This window comes from Acomys minous (genome assembly GCF_964271855.1).
Source record: "Acomys minous genome assembly, chromosome: 19".
In the NCBI taxonomy this organism is placed as follows: Eukaryota; Metazoa; Chordata; class Mammalia; order Rodentia; family Muridae; genus Acomys; species Acomys minous.
In genome coordinates this window covers 12,554,117-12,569,366 of record NC_140499.1, presented here as the reverse complement: position 1 = coordinate 12,569,366, position 15,250 = coordinate 12,554,117, and the positions used below count along the sequence as shown (strand labels likewise).

The following is a 15,250-nucleotide window of genomic DNA, read 5'->3' as shown; positions in this document are numbered from 1 at the left end:
CAATCACCCATAACTCCATTTACAGGAGATCTGACACCCTCTGTGACCTCTACTGCACCAGGGATACACTTGGTGCACAGACCTACATGCAACCAAAAACTCATACATATAAAATAAGTCTTAAAAAAAATTAAACCTTAAAAAAATTAACTATCAGAGACGGGAAGGGATGAAATAAATGTGATAGGCAAGTATGACGTGGTGTCCTTGGTTGTCTCTTGAAGCCAAAAAGGAGGAATCATGGAAAACATTGATGGGATCCTAATAAAACCATTATTGTCTAGGTTTTAAGGAATGACTGGCTCTCCCTTTAAGTCAATAAAGAAAGACAGCAAAGGGGCTCAGGGGGCCTGGTCAGGACAATGCTGGCCACTCAAGCATGAAGGCTTGCATTTGCTCTCTAAACCAATTTTTTTAAAAAAGCCAAAAGCAGGCATGGGACTGTAACCCCTGTGTGAGGGGGACAGAGGCAGGAGGACCCCTTGGCTTGCTAGCCAGCCAGTCTAACTAAATTGCTAAGCTCAGGTCCAGTGAGAGACCCTGTTTACAAAATAAGGATGGGGATGGGTTGGGAAAGACACCTGACATCAGCTACTGGACCACAGGGTGGGGCAGGGAGAAACAACACAGAAACAGTAAGAGACATAGAAAGACACGGAAGAGAGAGAAAGGCAGGAGGCGCATTGAAAGAGCCCACAAACAGGACCTTGATTCCTCTCCATCTGCCATAATCACTTCAAAGGCCTGGGCTCAAAACACCCTTCAGTGCCCGGGAAATGAAAAGTGGAGGCAGTGTATAAACCACGGTACCTCATCCTATCGTTAGAGGCAAGACATAGGAAGACAGACGACAGCGTGCACACTACTGATAGCCAGATTACCTAAAAATATCTTGGAATTCCTCCTTTTGGGTAAAGCGCCACCAGATGCTCCTCTTACCTTCTGAAAAGAAAACAGCAGGTTGTTAAAACACAAGACATAAAATAAACAGTTCAGTAGCAAAGGGTGTGGCCCAGAGGTTCCCCCAGAATAAACAGCCAAGAGGAAAACTCTCCCTGGCTAGAGATGCCACCCGGATTAGCTTTCTGCTGGACCTTGATCCCTGCAGACAGGTGGAGGATTGTTCTCTTCGCCCTGGGGGGTTGTTTTCATTGAGTTATAAAGGAAGGACAAACCAGAGATGGAGATGAAGATGATTCTTGAACCTCAGTGGCCAGTGCTCCCTCCTGGGAGAGCTAGAGTCCATGCCGAGGGACAGACTTAGGAAAGAAAAGGGAGTTGAGCCACCTGTTCCCTTGCCTACACACACAGGGATGCTCAGCCCTTGACCCTGGGTATGCGCAACAGTAACTGTTCCAAGATGTAGTAACTATATGCACTCACTGACGTTCTGATCATCTGACAACGCAAATCTATCCATCTAAACGGTTTCTGGAGGGCCACCAGAGGGCTAGCTGCCATGACATGCTCTATATGTGTCCCTCCAATGGTGGGAGTCCTCAGCAGCAGTGAGTGAGGGCCCATCAAATGGCTGGACAGCAGCAGTTGAGTATGAGTGTGACCATGTTCTTTCCCTTGGTCTGTTTTCATACCTCATATCCTCTTGGCTGTTAGAAAACACAGATTCCCCCATAAGCAGGGTCCACCCCAGCGCCTTTCCACACAGCCACATGAGTCAAGGCCATGCTACGCACACAGTGTTTCTTTGTTTGCACACATACTTGTCTTAGGAGTCCTAGGTCTATTTTCCCACATTTTATTATTTGATGCATGGGTCACTTATATCTACAAACACTGTAGATTCTTTTCATTACGGATGCCCACGTTCTTCCAGCTCTAATTCATGATGGAAGGGGAAAATGAGAAAGAAGGTCTGCATGGAGGCTAGCTGGAATACGTGTCTCTCCTAATGGTAGTTTCAAGCCTTAGATTTGGATTAGAATACACCCTGTGCGGGGGCGGGGAGAACAACATGACTTCCAACTAAAGACCACTGCCCCTGCTCCTGTGGCAGGGCTCAAGCACCGAAACTCCTCCCCTAGCAAATAGCAGTGTTGCCTTCTCCCAAAGAACTCATCAGCACACAGGGTAACTGAGTGCTGACAGAAAGCACAACAGGCTATGAGACGTACACTGAGGGTGAGGGTGAGGGTTACGGTTAGGGTTAGGAGGAAATGGTTGGTTTATCTGGAGGTGGAGGTACCATCAAGACTATAAGAACAACATTGGACCTCAAATACAGAAGATACTGAGTAATGTGGTGGATCAGTGGATGAGTGGGTGGGTGGATGGATGGATGGATGCATAGGCAGATGAATGGATATTTTTAACTGCGGAGAATATACAAGTGTAAGAGAAGTGGGGACAGAAGCAGAGAAAAAACACATCTGTGCAGAGAACACACACATAGGCATTAAATCAGTACATTCCAGAAAGGAGACACAGCCAGGTGAAGAGTAATAACTTGGTGTAGTTAGAAAAGGTTGGAAAAAGCTATGGGGCCCAATCCTGAGTGCCCTGTAAGTACACTGAAGAGTTTGGACTTTGTGCTGAAGACAGGTCAGATGCCAAAGGTGACAGGTTAGATGCCAAAGGTGACAGGTCAGATGCCAAAGGTGACAGGTCAGATGCCAAAGGTGACAGGTCAGATGCCAAAGGTGACAGTGGTATGTGTTTAGAAAGCTCACAGAGCAGTAGTGTAGGAGGGAAAATGATGTTTAAAGAAAGGGAGAGTGTCCTCCCATTCCTCCCTTCCTCCCTCCCATTTTCCCCTTACTCCCCTCCCTTATGACTGTGACTGAGGGGGACCTCTTCCTCCTCTATATGCTCATAGGGTATCAAGTCTCTTCTTGGTAACCTGCTATCCTTCCTCTGAGTGCCACCAGGCCTCCCCATCCAGGGGACATGGTCAAATATAGGGCACCAGAGTTCATGTGAAAGTCAGACCCCACTCTCCACTCAATTGTGGAGAATGTCCTGTCCATTGGCTAGATCTGGGTAGGGGTTCGAAGTTTACTGCATGTATTGTCCTTGGCTGGTGCCATAGTTTGAGCAGGACCCCTGGGCCCAGATCCACCCGTCATAATGTTCTTCTTGTAGGTTTCTAGGGCCCTCTGGATCCTTCTATTTCCCCATTCTCCCATGCTTCTCTCACCTAAAGTCTCAATAGGATGTCCTCCTCTCTGACCCACTTTCCTGGGAAGTGCAGACTTTCATGGGACATGATGGGATAACAATTGAGATGTAATATGAATAAATTAATAAAATATTTTTAAAAGAAAATCTAATGAGGCACAATGAAACTATAACTGCCATGCTGTCTCTATCGGATATGTTTTTGTAACTCCTAAAATCCACTTATCTGAACAAAGATTTTTCTTGTCTTTTTTATTTTAGGGTGTCTTTTCCTAGAAGTGAATTAGGAGAATTTGAAATTTCTGAGCTCAGGTTTCCATCCTGAGCAAAGCAAATTCGCTCTCACAGCTTTGAATCAAAAAGTATTAGAAAAAAATCTTATTATGGCAAAAAAAAAAAAAGTATAATGAGATGAATTATTTTAAATGCTTGTTCCTAGAACAGTCATCATAGTCAACGTATATAATGTATATAAACATTTGGTCTTCCTATTCATATGACTTATATAAATACGATAGGAAAGCATGAAAAATATTTTATAGAAGAGAATGTTTTTCACAGGGGAAAAAGAAATTATTAGCCAGTAAAATGTCTAAAGATGCTCAGTGAAATAAAAAGATAATTCTTGGGGGCTGGAGAGATGGCTCAAGAAGTTAAGAGCACTGATTGCTCTTCCTTAGGTCCTGAGTTCAATTCCCAGCTACCACATAGTGGCTCACAACCATCTATGATGTGATCTTATGCCCTCTTCTGGCCTGCAGGTGTACATGCAGGAAGAGCACTGTATACATAATAAGTAACTAACTAAATAAATAAAAAAATTTTTTTAAAGGAAAGGGGGCTGGAGAGATGGCTCAGAGGTTAAGAGCACTGGCTGTTCTTCCAAAGGTCCTGAATTCAATTCCCAGCAATCACATGGTGGCTCACAACCATCTATAATGAGATCTGGTGCCCTCTTCTGGCCTGCAGGCACACATGGGGGCAGAGTACTGTTTAAATAATAAATAAATAAAATGAAAGAAAGAAAGAAAGAAAGAAAGAAAGAAAGAAAGAAAGAAAGGGAGAGTAATCAGCATGGTACAGGACAGACACGGAGCACTAAGCACTGGCAGCAGGGTTTGTGGGGTCAGGTGGGACTTGAAAGCTATGTGGGAAGCCCATGTGACAAGACCTGGTTACCAGGAAGAGCCACAAGGAAAAGAGCCCCTTCCCCACCCAAATGTCTGGCTCTCTGGAACTCACAAGGAAGGGCAGTGCTGGCAGAGAGGATACGGTGTGTAGTCCAGCACGCTGGACCTGAGGACCTTATGAGATGCTGAGAAGGAAAACAGAGGTCAGATTTGGATGGTCCAGTCCAGTTCTGGGAAACAATTTATTCGGAAGCCTTCACTCAGAGCAGCCACCCAAAGGACATGGAGAACACATGAAGATGAGCATCGTCCGACAAAGAAGGCAGGCTGGCCACGAAGCATCCTGGGAAAGGAGGTAAGTCGTGACAGAGTGAAGGAAGGGCATGAGCTTAAAAGGCAGCCAGAAAAGAGAGAGGACAAGGAAGAATGATGCCAAAGAAAGGAGAGGGAGATACAGTCTCAAATCTTCAAACGCCTAGAATGTACAGTGACCCAGACCTAACACACATCCTGAGCCCACCGACGAGCTGGGTGCTTCTCGTCAGCAGCAGCAGTACTCGTCAGACGCAGGCTTAGGTCCTGAGTGCTGAGCCTGGGGAGAGAACGTCAGCAATGCAATTGGACCCATATTTGTCACAATGTACAAAACTCAAGTCCAAGTGGATTAAAGACCTCAACATAAAACCAGAGACACAAAATCAGTTAGAAGAAAAAGTGGGGAAGAGCCTGGAACACATTGGCACAGGAGACAACTTCCTGAGCAGAACACCAACAGCCCAGGCCTTAAGGTCAACAATCAATATTGGGACCTCATGAGACTGAGAAGCTTCTGTAAGGCAGGAGACACTGTCAAGAGAACAAAGCGACAGCCCACAGACTGGGAAAAGATCTTCACCAACCCTACATCTGACAAAGGTCTAATATCCAAAATATATAAAGAACTCAAGAAATTAAACACCACCAAATAATCCAATTGAGAAACGGGGCTCAGAATTAAACAGAGAATTCTCAACAGAGGAATATCGAATGGCTGAGAAACACTTAAAGAAATGTTCAACCTCCTTAGTCATCAGGGAAATGCAAATCAAAACAACTCTGAGATTCCATCTTACACACATCAGAATGGCCAAGATCAAAAATTCAGGCGACACCACATGCTGGTGAGGATGTGGAGAAAGAGGAACACTCCTTCATTGCTGGTGGGAATGCAGTCTAGTGCAGCCACTTTGGAAAGCTATCTGGCATTATCTCAGAAAACTGGCAATAGGGCTTCCTCAAGACCCAGCTATTCCACTCCTTGGAATATACCCAGAAAATGCTCCAGCACACAACAGGGACATATGCTCAACCATGTTCATATCAGCCTTATTCAAATAGCCAGAACCTGGAAACATCCTAAGTGTTCCTCAGTAGAAGAATGGATAAAGAAACTGTGGTACATCTACACTATGGAATACTACTCAGCTATTAAAAACAAGGAATTTCCAAAATTTGTGGACAAATGGATTGAACTAGAGATGATCATAATGAGTAAGCTAACCCAGAAACAGAGAGACTCAAATAGTATATACTCACTTCTATCTGGACACTAGCCCAAGGGGTATGTCTCATGAAAGTCTTCACTTACCAGGAAGATGGGATAGTGGTGAGGACATCCTAAGGTGGGAGAAATATAGGAGATAGGGAAATAGATGGATCCAGAGGGTCCTAGAAACCTACAAGAAGAACACTATCATGGGCAGATATGGGCCCAGGGGTTCTGCTCAATCTATGGCACCAACCAAGGACAATATGTGCAGTTGTCAGACCTAGCCAAGGGACAGAATATTCTCCACAGTTAAGTGGAGACGGGGGACTGACTTTCACACAAACTCTGGTGCCCCTTATTTGGCCATGGCCCCTTGATGGGGAGGCCCGATGGCACTCGGAGGAAGGATAGCAGACTACCAAGAAAAAACTTGATACCCTAGCATCACATTCAAGGGGAGGAGGTCCCCCTCAGTCACAGTCATAGGGAAGGGGAATGGGGTGAAAGCAGGAGGGAGGGAGGAATAGGAGGATGCACGGGATGGGATAGCAATTAAGATGTAATATGAATGATTTTCTTTTTCAATTAAAAAAACATAAAAAAAAAAAAAAAGGAGGCATCAGCTGAAGATCACTAACTACAATGGGGTAGGGAGTCTGGGGGCGGGGGGCATTCTGCTGAGTGTTCCAAAGGGAAGTCAAACTAAACAGAGAAAGTTCCCTAGAGCACGGGGAATTGGGACCACAAAGATGGGAGTATGTAGCTTTCTGTCAGGATGCTGGCGGGGGGGGGGGGGGTGGGGGGGGAAGGAGGGGCAGGGGGGTGCAGGGCAGGAGGGATGAAACCCACAGGCAGACAGCTTCCCAAAAGTGAGAAATACGCCCCGTGCACTGCAGTCACAGGTCTCCAGACTCTGTAGAGTTCAGGTCTAAACACATGGGCAGTACCGGCATGAAGCCCTGAAGGAAGCCGGTGCCCCCCTCCCCAGTGGCCACTCAGGGGAGCAGGAGAGGACACAGGACCTGACAGAAGGGCAGGGCTGGGACTCTGGAACTGTGCTGCAGAGTTTTAGACACTGTGTCTCCTACCTCCCCTCCCCTCAAAGGCTCTTGCGTTCTAAGTTTGGTCCTTTGGATGATATCGGGCAAAATGGTGAGAACTTTAAAAACTGGACTATCAGAAGGAAGTGTGGAGCCCTAGTCTCTCTGGCTTCCTATTTCATCACACGGCTTCCGCACGCACATACTGTACCATCTACCAGCCTTCCACGGGGTCCTACCAGAACCGGTACAGTGCTTTTAGGATTTCCAGGCCCCAACCTATTAAGGTAAATAAATCTCTTTACTTTAGAAAGCAAGTTTGCCTCAAGTAGTGCAGAATGGACTAGTACCACCTCAAACCACACTGTGGTGGGAGAGTTCGAGCACGTGGACACGGAAGCATCAGTGCAGCAGCTACTGGATAACATCTGGAGCATCGTTAAAGGCAAGGGTCAGTCAAGGAGACTGCTGCTGATACAGTGTTGTAAGCCATGAGTCATAAGAGGCGAGCTGAGCAAGTGACGGGCCTAGAGGCCTGGAGCCCAGAGAACAGCAGATCAAAATAGGAACACATGAGTGAAAGGGCAAAAAATGAGCAGATGTTGTCACCAAAGTGTGGAATGTCTAACTTAAAAGCTTAGGTGCAGGGTCACACGAACGAGGTCACCAGTAGTCCTCAATGCCAGCAACACTTTGTAACCCTGAGCAAGTAAAACCACTGGGCCCCCGTCTTAATTTCACTTTACACTAAGACATGAAACTATCTGAATTTTATAAGAAATATCCCAGATCCCAACAGAAGAAACATGTAAGGCACACGCTATCAGGACAAAAGCGAGTGATTTCAAAGCCCACCTTTGAAACTGTGACTTCTTAGGTAGGGTACCATGGAAAGTTAAGTATAACTCAAGTCAGAATTGACTATTTAGAAAATCCAAGACAGTTTATAAATCGTTAGAACTACATAAGATGGATATTTGAAAAACTAACAATACCATGAATCAAATAAATTTCAATAAAATAAAATAAAAGCAGTAACAAAAGTAAGGGGCCAGAGATGGCTCAGTGGGTAAAAACATTTGCCATACGAGCCTAATGACCTGAGTTTACTTCCAGAAACACACAGTAGGAAAAAACTGACTTTGAAAAGTTGTCCTCTGGCCTACACTGCATGCACACACCTGGGTGGTTTGAATGAACATGGCCACCGTAGGCTCCTACATTGGAATATTTGGCCCTGTGGAGCTGTTTGGGGAAGGGATGGGAAATGTGACCTTGTTGGAGGAGGTGGGTCACCAGGAACGGGCTGCCAAGTCTCTCTTCTCTCCTCCTCTCCTCTCTCTCTCTCTCTCTCTCTCTCTCTCTCTCTCTCTCTCTATCTATCTGTGTGTGTGTCTCTCTCTTCCTGTCATCCTCCCCCATCTCCCTCCCCCTTTCTCTCTCTGTGCCCCTCCCCCATCTCCCTCCCCCTTTCCCTCTCTGTGGCCCCCTCCCTCCCCTCCCTTCCCCTCCCTCTTTCTCTCTCTGCCTTATGGATCAGATGTAAGCTCTCATCACAGCAATAGAACAGAAGCTAAGATAATACTCAATGATAATCATTATTTTCCAAATGACTGATAAATACATAAGAAAATATTTAATCATCACAGAACAAAATGCCAAATATTTTTTATGTTGCTTTACAACCATTATACTGGCAAAGATTGAAAGTCTGGCCAAGGAAGGGTGAGAGTGTGAGCAAACAAGACACTCCTCACCATGAAGACTGGAAGACACACTGACACTCACACACTGAGGAGAATTAGCCTTCTCCTGACAAAACTGAAGGTTGGCACCCACAAGCCAGTGGGATCACTAGGTAAGCTTCTTGCAGAAATCTTTCTACAAAGGTTTCTGTAGAAAATGCACTAAAATGTCCACAGTCGGATTGTTTGTCACGGCAAAGAACAGACGCCATCGAAATGTTCAGCCATGGGAGAAGGAAGGAAGGAATAGTCCCAGGACAGAGCACGAAACATCTCTCAATAAATGTGAACTAACTAAGTCCACATGCTCGTCAGCACAGCGGGATTCCGGGACGGCTGGTGAGGTGCTTTTGGGAGCCATGAGAGAGTGTGACAGCAAGCATCCATACATCTTTACAATGCAAGGTCGCACTACACATCATCCATACAGACATGCAGATAATAATGATGTGCATGACAATAACAAGAATGAGTGATGGTCACTTCCGGGGCATGAAGGGCTCCAAGGGGACCTGAGGATGCGGCTTCACTGACAGTGCTTGCCTGGAATGCACAAAGCCCTGAGGTCAATCCCCAGCACTACAGAAACTGGCCTGGTAGCATACACCTATAATCCCAGAATTTAGGGCGGGTCAACCAAAACGAAGGGTATATAGAAACCCACTAGTTAGTAATCCAACCTCAAAATATAACTTCAAAAAGAGTTCAAAGAGAATAACTATGCACGGGAGGAGAGTGCTGCTCCTAAAAGACATGGATTATTACATGCAAGGTTGAGGGCCCCCAGAGGTCTTCAAAACAGCACAGACTACTGTCACTGCCCTTAGGCACGCACCATAACTGCGTGGTAAGAGCCTGCTGCACATCTGGCTACAGGACACAGAGGAGGCTATCTCAAACAGATGAAGAGCTATCCTCTCCACTGGCTAGACTTCACAGCTCCTAGACAAGCTTCTGAGAGAGAAAAGAAGTTATTGGTCTTGTTGAGTGCTAGATCCTGTGTGAAGGAACATCGGCCTCCCAGGCAAGATATACCTATTGGTGCAACACTGGCATGACTGTACAGGGTGGCTAACTGGTGCTGGTTGGATTTGAGGCCTGCTCCGCAGGGGAGAAATCCATGCCTGACACTATAACCCTAGCTGGAAGCCCATGGCTAGGTAGGCCATAAGCCCTAAGGTAGAGCCTGCTGTTATTACTCCACTAAGGGGTCATGTTGTCATTGCTTTCTAAACATTTGTGTTGATACGAAGCCCTAGACTGTTCTCAACCTTGGTCAAAGAAACATCTTTCTGCAGTGGGCAGCTATTCAGTGCCGGGATCCTGGACCAGTCCAAGTGCTAAGACTCGTTCAGTCCTAAGTGGGGCATCTTTCCCAACCCATCACCACCAAGGCTGAGGGAACACTGTGGAAGAAGAGAAAGAACGGAGAGTGGGAAGGGGCGCCATGACTCGACATGGCTCTTGCACTGCTCATAGCAGCAGTGAGTGCCTGCACTAGACCCCCACAAGATCAAGCCAGCCAAGTCCCAGCATAGGAGAAGCGTGTGCTCTCCTCTGGCCCCATCACTTCCTGAGGAGCTACCAGCAATTGACAGCACCTAGAGGGGGAGAGCTGTTCTTCTTTGACTGTGTGGCCCCTGCTGGAGTCCCATGCTCCAGAGGATGGTTGCCCACCCATGCACATGTGGGTCGCATTAATTGGACTTGGGGTTATCAAGAGATGAAACATGAGTTATAGGAAGAGACATGTTGGGGGCACCTTAAGAATGTAAGTTGGAGGAAGAAAGGGGGTGGCTGTGATCATGTACTTTTTAATATATAAATGTATACAATTCTCAAGAATAAAGAAAAATTATAATGTTTTAAAGAAACAAAAGGATATGAAATTTCAAGTCTGTTCTTTCTCTTACTTAAGGAAAACACTGGGATACGTTAGTTTTGTAGTTCTTATATTTTTAAACTTAAAGTTACTTTTTCCAATCAATCAACCACATCGCTTCTTAATTCCAACCAGTGGCCTAGAAGGAAAATAAAACTGGTTAAGGTAAGGACTGGGGTGGGCGGGAACCTCTGAGTGTCTACAGACTGCTGTGGTTTCCTGTCATTAGGCGAGTTCTGAGAGTGTGGTACCATCCATCCCCTGTGGTGAGCACGTAGGAACTCTCTCCAAACACCCGTCTCACCTCTCGCACGTGCCTTTTCAGGTGCATGTACACGCTCTGTCCAGTTTTTCGAAAATGTCTCTCAACGTGTTCCCTTCCAAAGGCCAAAAATGTATTCATGCACACATAGAGTCCACCTTCAGAGTTCTAGAAGAAAGAGACAGGGTACAAAGTTACCAAGGATGCCTGGCCAAGTCATCAAGATACAGACAGCCGGAAGAGGAAGTAAAAGGTAAGGGTCAACCTCCTCCAAGGGCTACAGCGACTCCTGCTTGACCTCGAATGGGTTCACACACCCACCCGGCAGAGCTCCATGCTTACTGAGTGCAGGCTACTCTCACCCCCAGGCGAGATACTCCAGGCCCTAGAAACAGTGTCTGATAGTTCACGTCGAGCAAGGGAAGGGACACAGAGGAGCTGTGCACTGCTATGCGTCATGAAGTGCATCTCAGCTTGTAGTTTGAGTGGACCTTCTGGGTTCGTCAGAGTTTCCAGGAGAAATCACTAAGGGAAGAGACCCACCCTGACCATGGGCTCCAGCAGCCAATAGGCTGAAATAGGAGGAGAAGGAGGAGGCCTGTAACCCAGGCATTCTCTCTCTGCTTCCGCATGCAGTGAGGTGAGCAACATTGCTCTGCCAGACACAGCCCCACCAGAGACCACAGCAGTGGAGCTGACCAACCATGAACTAAGAGCACTGAATTCATGAACCAGAATAAAGCCTTCCTCCCCCATTAAACTTTCCCTCAGGTGTTTGTCCCAGAGACAGAAAGACTAACAGGCGTGCCTGGTGTGCAGGCTGAGGGCATAGGTAACAACTGCTTTTACCAACCACTTTCGAGTTACCAACTCTGTTTCATAGTTTAAAAAACTGATCACAGCTGGGCGTGGTGGCGCACACCTTTAATACCAGCACTTGGGCGGCAGAGGTAGGTGGATCGCTGTGAGTTCGAGGCCAGGCTGGTCTACAAAGAGAGTCTAGGGCAGGCAAGGCTACACAGAGAAACCGTGTGTCAAAAGACAGAAAACAAACAAAGGGGGGGGGGGGAACTAATCACAAGTCACTTTCTCAAGTATATACAGCCTGGAAGTTGCAGGGTTAGAGTCCAGTCTGTTTCTCCTTTTCTCTCTCCCGCCACATTTCAAAGCACATGAGGTTGTTTCATTAGGACAAAGCCAAGGTTTATACTCACACTCCAGGCGCTTGATTCTGTGTCAGGTTCATCTCTTTCTCTAACATGACTCTGGATACTTAATCTAGAAAATTACCCAGCCTCCCTTCAAAGGAAGTGGAGCCTATCAGAGCCCTACTAATCTCACTCCTCCAGAAAAACATATAAGGGGTGCAACAGGCACCCCGACATGCATGCAGTAAGAACACCCAGACATGTAAGGAAAGGAAAGGAAACCAAGCCTGACCCAACACCTATCAAGATGCCTTAGACTATATTCAGGTGCAGTGAGTAAACTGTGAGGCCAGCAGGAAAGACAGTGAGGCAGGAGGACCGCAAGCTTGAGCCAGCCTGGGCTACAGAGTGAGCTCAAAGGGAGGGAGGGAGGGAGGGAGGGAAGAAGGGAGGGAGGGAAAGAGAGAGGGAAGAAGAGGGAAAGCCTTTACCTAAAGATAACATTCTCTTGATCAGTACATTAGAGGTGCTGCAAATGTTTTTAAGTAAGCAGGTTCTCTAGCATGGTTGTAGTCACAGGAGATACATAAAGATACATAGAACATAAATAAATATACATATATACATATATATAATATCTATAAGAGCCATTATTTATTAAATGAAGCACCATATATTGTGATGGGGGGAACATTTCCATTTTCTCTCAATAAAATGTAAATTCAATTACAGAATTTGAACCTTAAGCCGTGCAGTGGAGCTAAGGGGTACGTGGAATTTGTAATAGAGGTCATGAACTAGGCAGCTCCGTGCTTGATGGGGTGCCCAAGAGGTCTTGGGTTCCATGTTCTCTGAAAACAAGGTGTGATGGCTGTTTGACAACCAGTATCTGAAATGAACTACAATCCAGACATGGAGGGGCACACCTCTGAGCAATTTCCTGCTTGGTTGGAAATGGATGAATCCACTTCTCGTCTGGACCTTTGAAATAGGAAGACACACACCTTTGATGCAGACCTGGAGGGGGGAAGACACACCTTTAATATGGGCCTGGGAGTCCACATAAGGACATAGAAGAAGGAAGTCTTCGCTCAACCTGCCACCACGCCCATTCCTTCACTGGCGTTGGAGTCTACTTCTTTGGGATTCCAGCATAAACAGAAAACCAGCTGAGACATCCAGCCTTGTAGAACTGAGCAACTGTTAGGTTCTTGGATTTTTCTATTCACAGCCGGCCATTGTTAGATTAGCTGGACTGCAGCCCGTAAGTCATACCAGTAAACTGTGTGTGTGTGTGTGTGTGTGTGTGTGTGTGTGTGTGTGTGTGTGTGTGTGTAGGCACATATATAGAGGCGAGGAGGAAGGGAGAGAGGGAAAGAGACAGAGAGACAGACACAGAAAGTTCTATGACTCTAGAGAACTCTTAACTAATACACAAGGCTTGGGTAACTCCCACCTCATTAGGCTGCCTATGCAGAAAAAAGAAACACACCAAAGAGCTCCCTGTGCCACAAAAGTTAGTTCTCTGCTGTTATGGGGTAATGGTCCTACTGGTGTAGTCATTTTATAATTGGGGAAGATCAGCAGAAGGGAGGTCAAGCAATGCTGACAGCCATGCAGGCTAGCACCCAGAAACAGCCATCAGTCATTAAGGAAAGTGTGGGCAAACGATGAGAAAATAGAGAACTTAGCAAATGAAAGAAGGAAAATGCTATACAAATATCGGTTTCCTAAAGAAAAATATACAACTGCTCTACAGTGCAAATCCAAAAGAGCGAGCCAGGCTAATCCTTTGATAATCTATCAACAATATCTAATAGTTTTTGTTTGTTTTGTTGTTCTTTGTTTGCTTTGCTTTCTAGGGCATTTGACAGAAATTTGTCTCAAAGTCCATAATCAAACAGAGCAACTCTGGACTCAGAGACAAAGAGCCAGCGAGAGACACTGTATAAACACCACAGACGTCTGTCATCTGTCAGACAGACTGGCCACTGAAATAGGGAGTGGTCACTATGCCCCTGGGAAGGTACCTCATAGGGACTTGTCAATAGTGCTAAAGTTCAGGGCACATAGGAACAGAAAGCTCTCCCAAAGCTCCGGACCAAAGAGTCAACAAGCAGCGCAGTCTAATGATCTACGCCTTCCCTTCCCTCTTGCCTCATTAATGACTAAATACTAGTCCTAGCTAGACAGTGTCTCATGTCTCTAATCCCAGCACTCGGGAAGCTAAGGAACAGAAATAGCCTGCCTCAGTTTAACACTTAAGCTACAGTCAGCTTCAGGGAAGTCTGAGATACAAAGTCATACTCCATCTGTCCTGGCTGGGTTTTTGTTTTTGTTTTTTGTTTTTTGGTTTTTTTTAATCAACTCGACATTATCTAGAGTTATCTGGGAAGAGGAGCCTCCATTGAGGAAAAGTCTTTGTCCAGATTTCCTGAGGGCAAATCTGTGGAGTATTGGTTGTTCTTCTTCTTCCTCTTCATTTTTTGATTAATGATTGATGTGGGAGGGCCCAGCATGTTCTGAGTAGTGCCGTTCCTGGGCAGGTGGTCCTGACTTGTATAAATAAGAACGCAGGCTGAGCAGGTCATGAGGGGCACACTAGTGACCAGCGTTCCTCCGTGGCCTCTGCCTCAGTTCCTGCCTCCTGGTTCCTGTGTTGAGTTTCTTCCATGACTTCCCTCAATGACGGACTATGATGGGAGTGTAAGATGACATAAACCCTTTCCTCCCCAAGTTGCTTTTGGTCACGAGACAGGTATTAGTTCCGAGGCATGGGGTGTGACTGTAAAAGACCACTGTGGGAAGGATTATGGAAGAACTTTGGCGTTTTATGCTGGAAAATCCCCAGGAGCCACATACGAACTGGTGCAATGCCTTCATCTGTCATCCCAGTGCTACCTCAGGGAGATGTGTTGCTATAAAGAAAGAAAATCCCAGTCGTTCACTTTCACTAATAAAGACCCAGGAGCCAGATACTGAGGTAAAAACCTGCTAGCTCAGAGAGGCAGAGAAAGCCCCCAGCTGATCTTCCTGCTCAGCTCACATCCCTGAAGGAAAAAGCTCTTTCTCCTTCTCCACACTGTCGTAAATACCCTCAGCTCAATGTACTTGCTTTCTATTTACTCCCTGTCAGCTGGTTTCTTGCCCCGACTCCTGACCTAGGATTACCTATATTAAATCCTGTATAGAGAAAGCTTTTGGATAAAAGGTGTGTGCTAGGGCTGAGCCACACCATAACCACCTGTTTACAATAAACAAAGTTCTTGCATAAAACGAATGTGCTAAGGCTGAGCCACACCACAACTACTTGTTCACAATAAACAGAAAGCTCTAGGATCAAAGACTAAGACATATCACAATTAGAAATAGGTTTTTGT

At 46.0% G+C, this 15,250-nt stretch overlaps 1 protein-coding gene across 2 annotated transcripts in view; it reads right to left on the bottom strand.

Moving 5' to 3' along the window:
- Nucleotides 1-15,250, bottom strand: part of USP13 (ubiquitin specific peptidase 13) — a 109,727-nt gene that overhangs the window by 77,867 nt on the left and 16,610 nt on the right. The window contains exons 2-3 of one of the 2 annotated variants that reach the window (XM_084769110.1): nucleotides 10,765-10,890; nucleotides 882-939 (exon numbers count right to left, since the gene is read on the bottom strand). In XM_084769110.1, coding sequence (XP_084625236.1) covers nucleotides 882-939; nucleotides 10,765-10,890 — 184 coding nt within the window. Of the gene's footprint in view, nucleotides 1-881; nucleotides 943-10,764; nucleotides 10,891-15,250 lie in introns of both variants that reach the window. The other variant, XM_084769109.1, reaches the window with a different exon arrangement.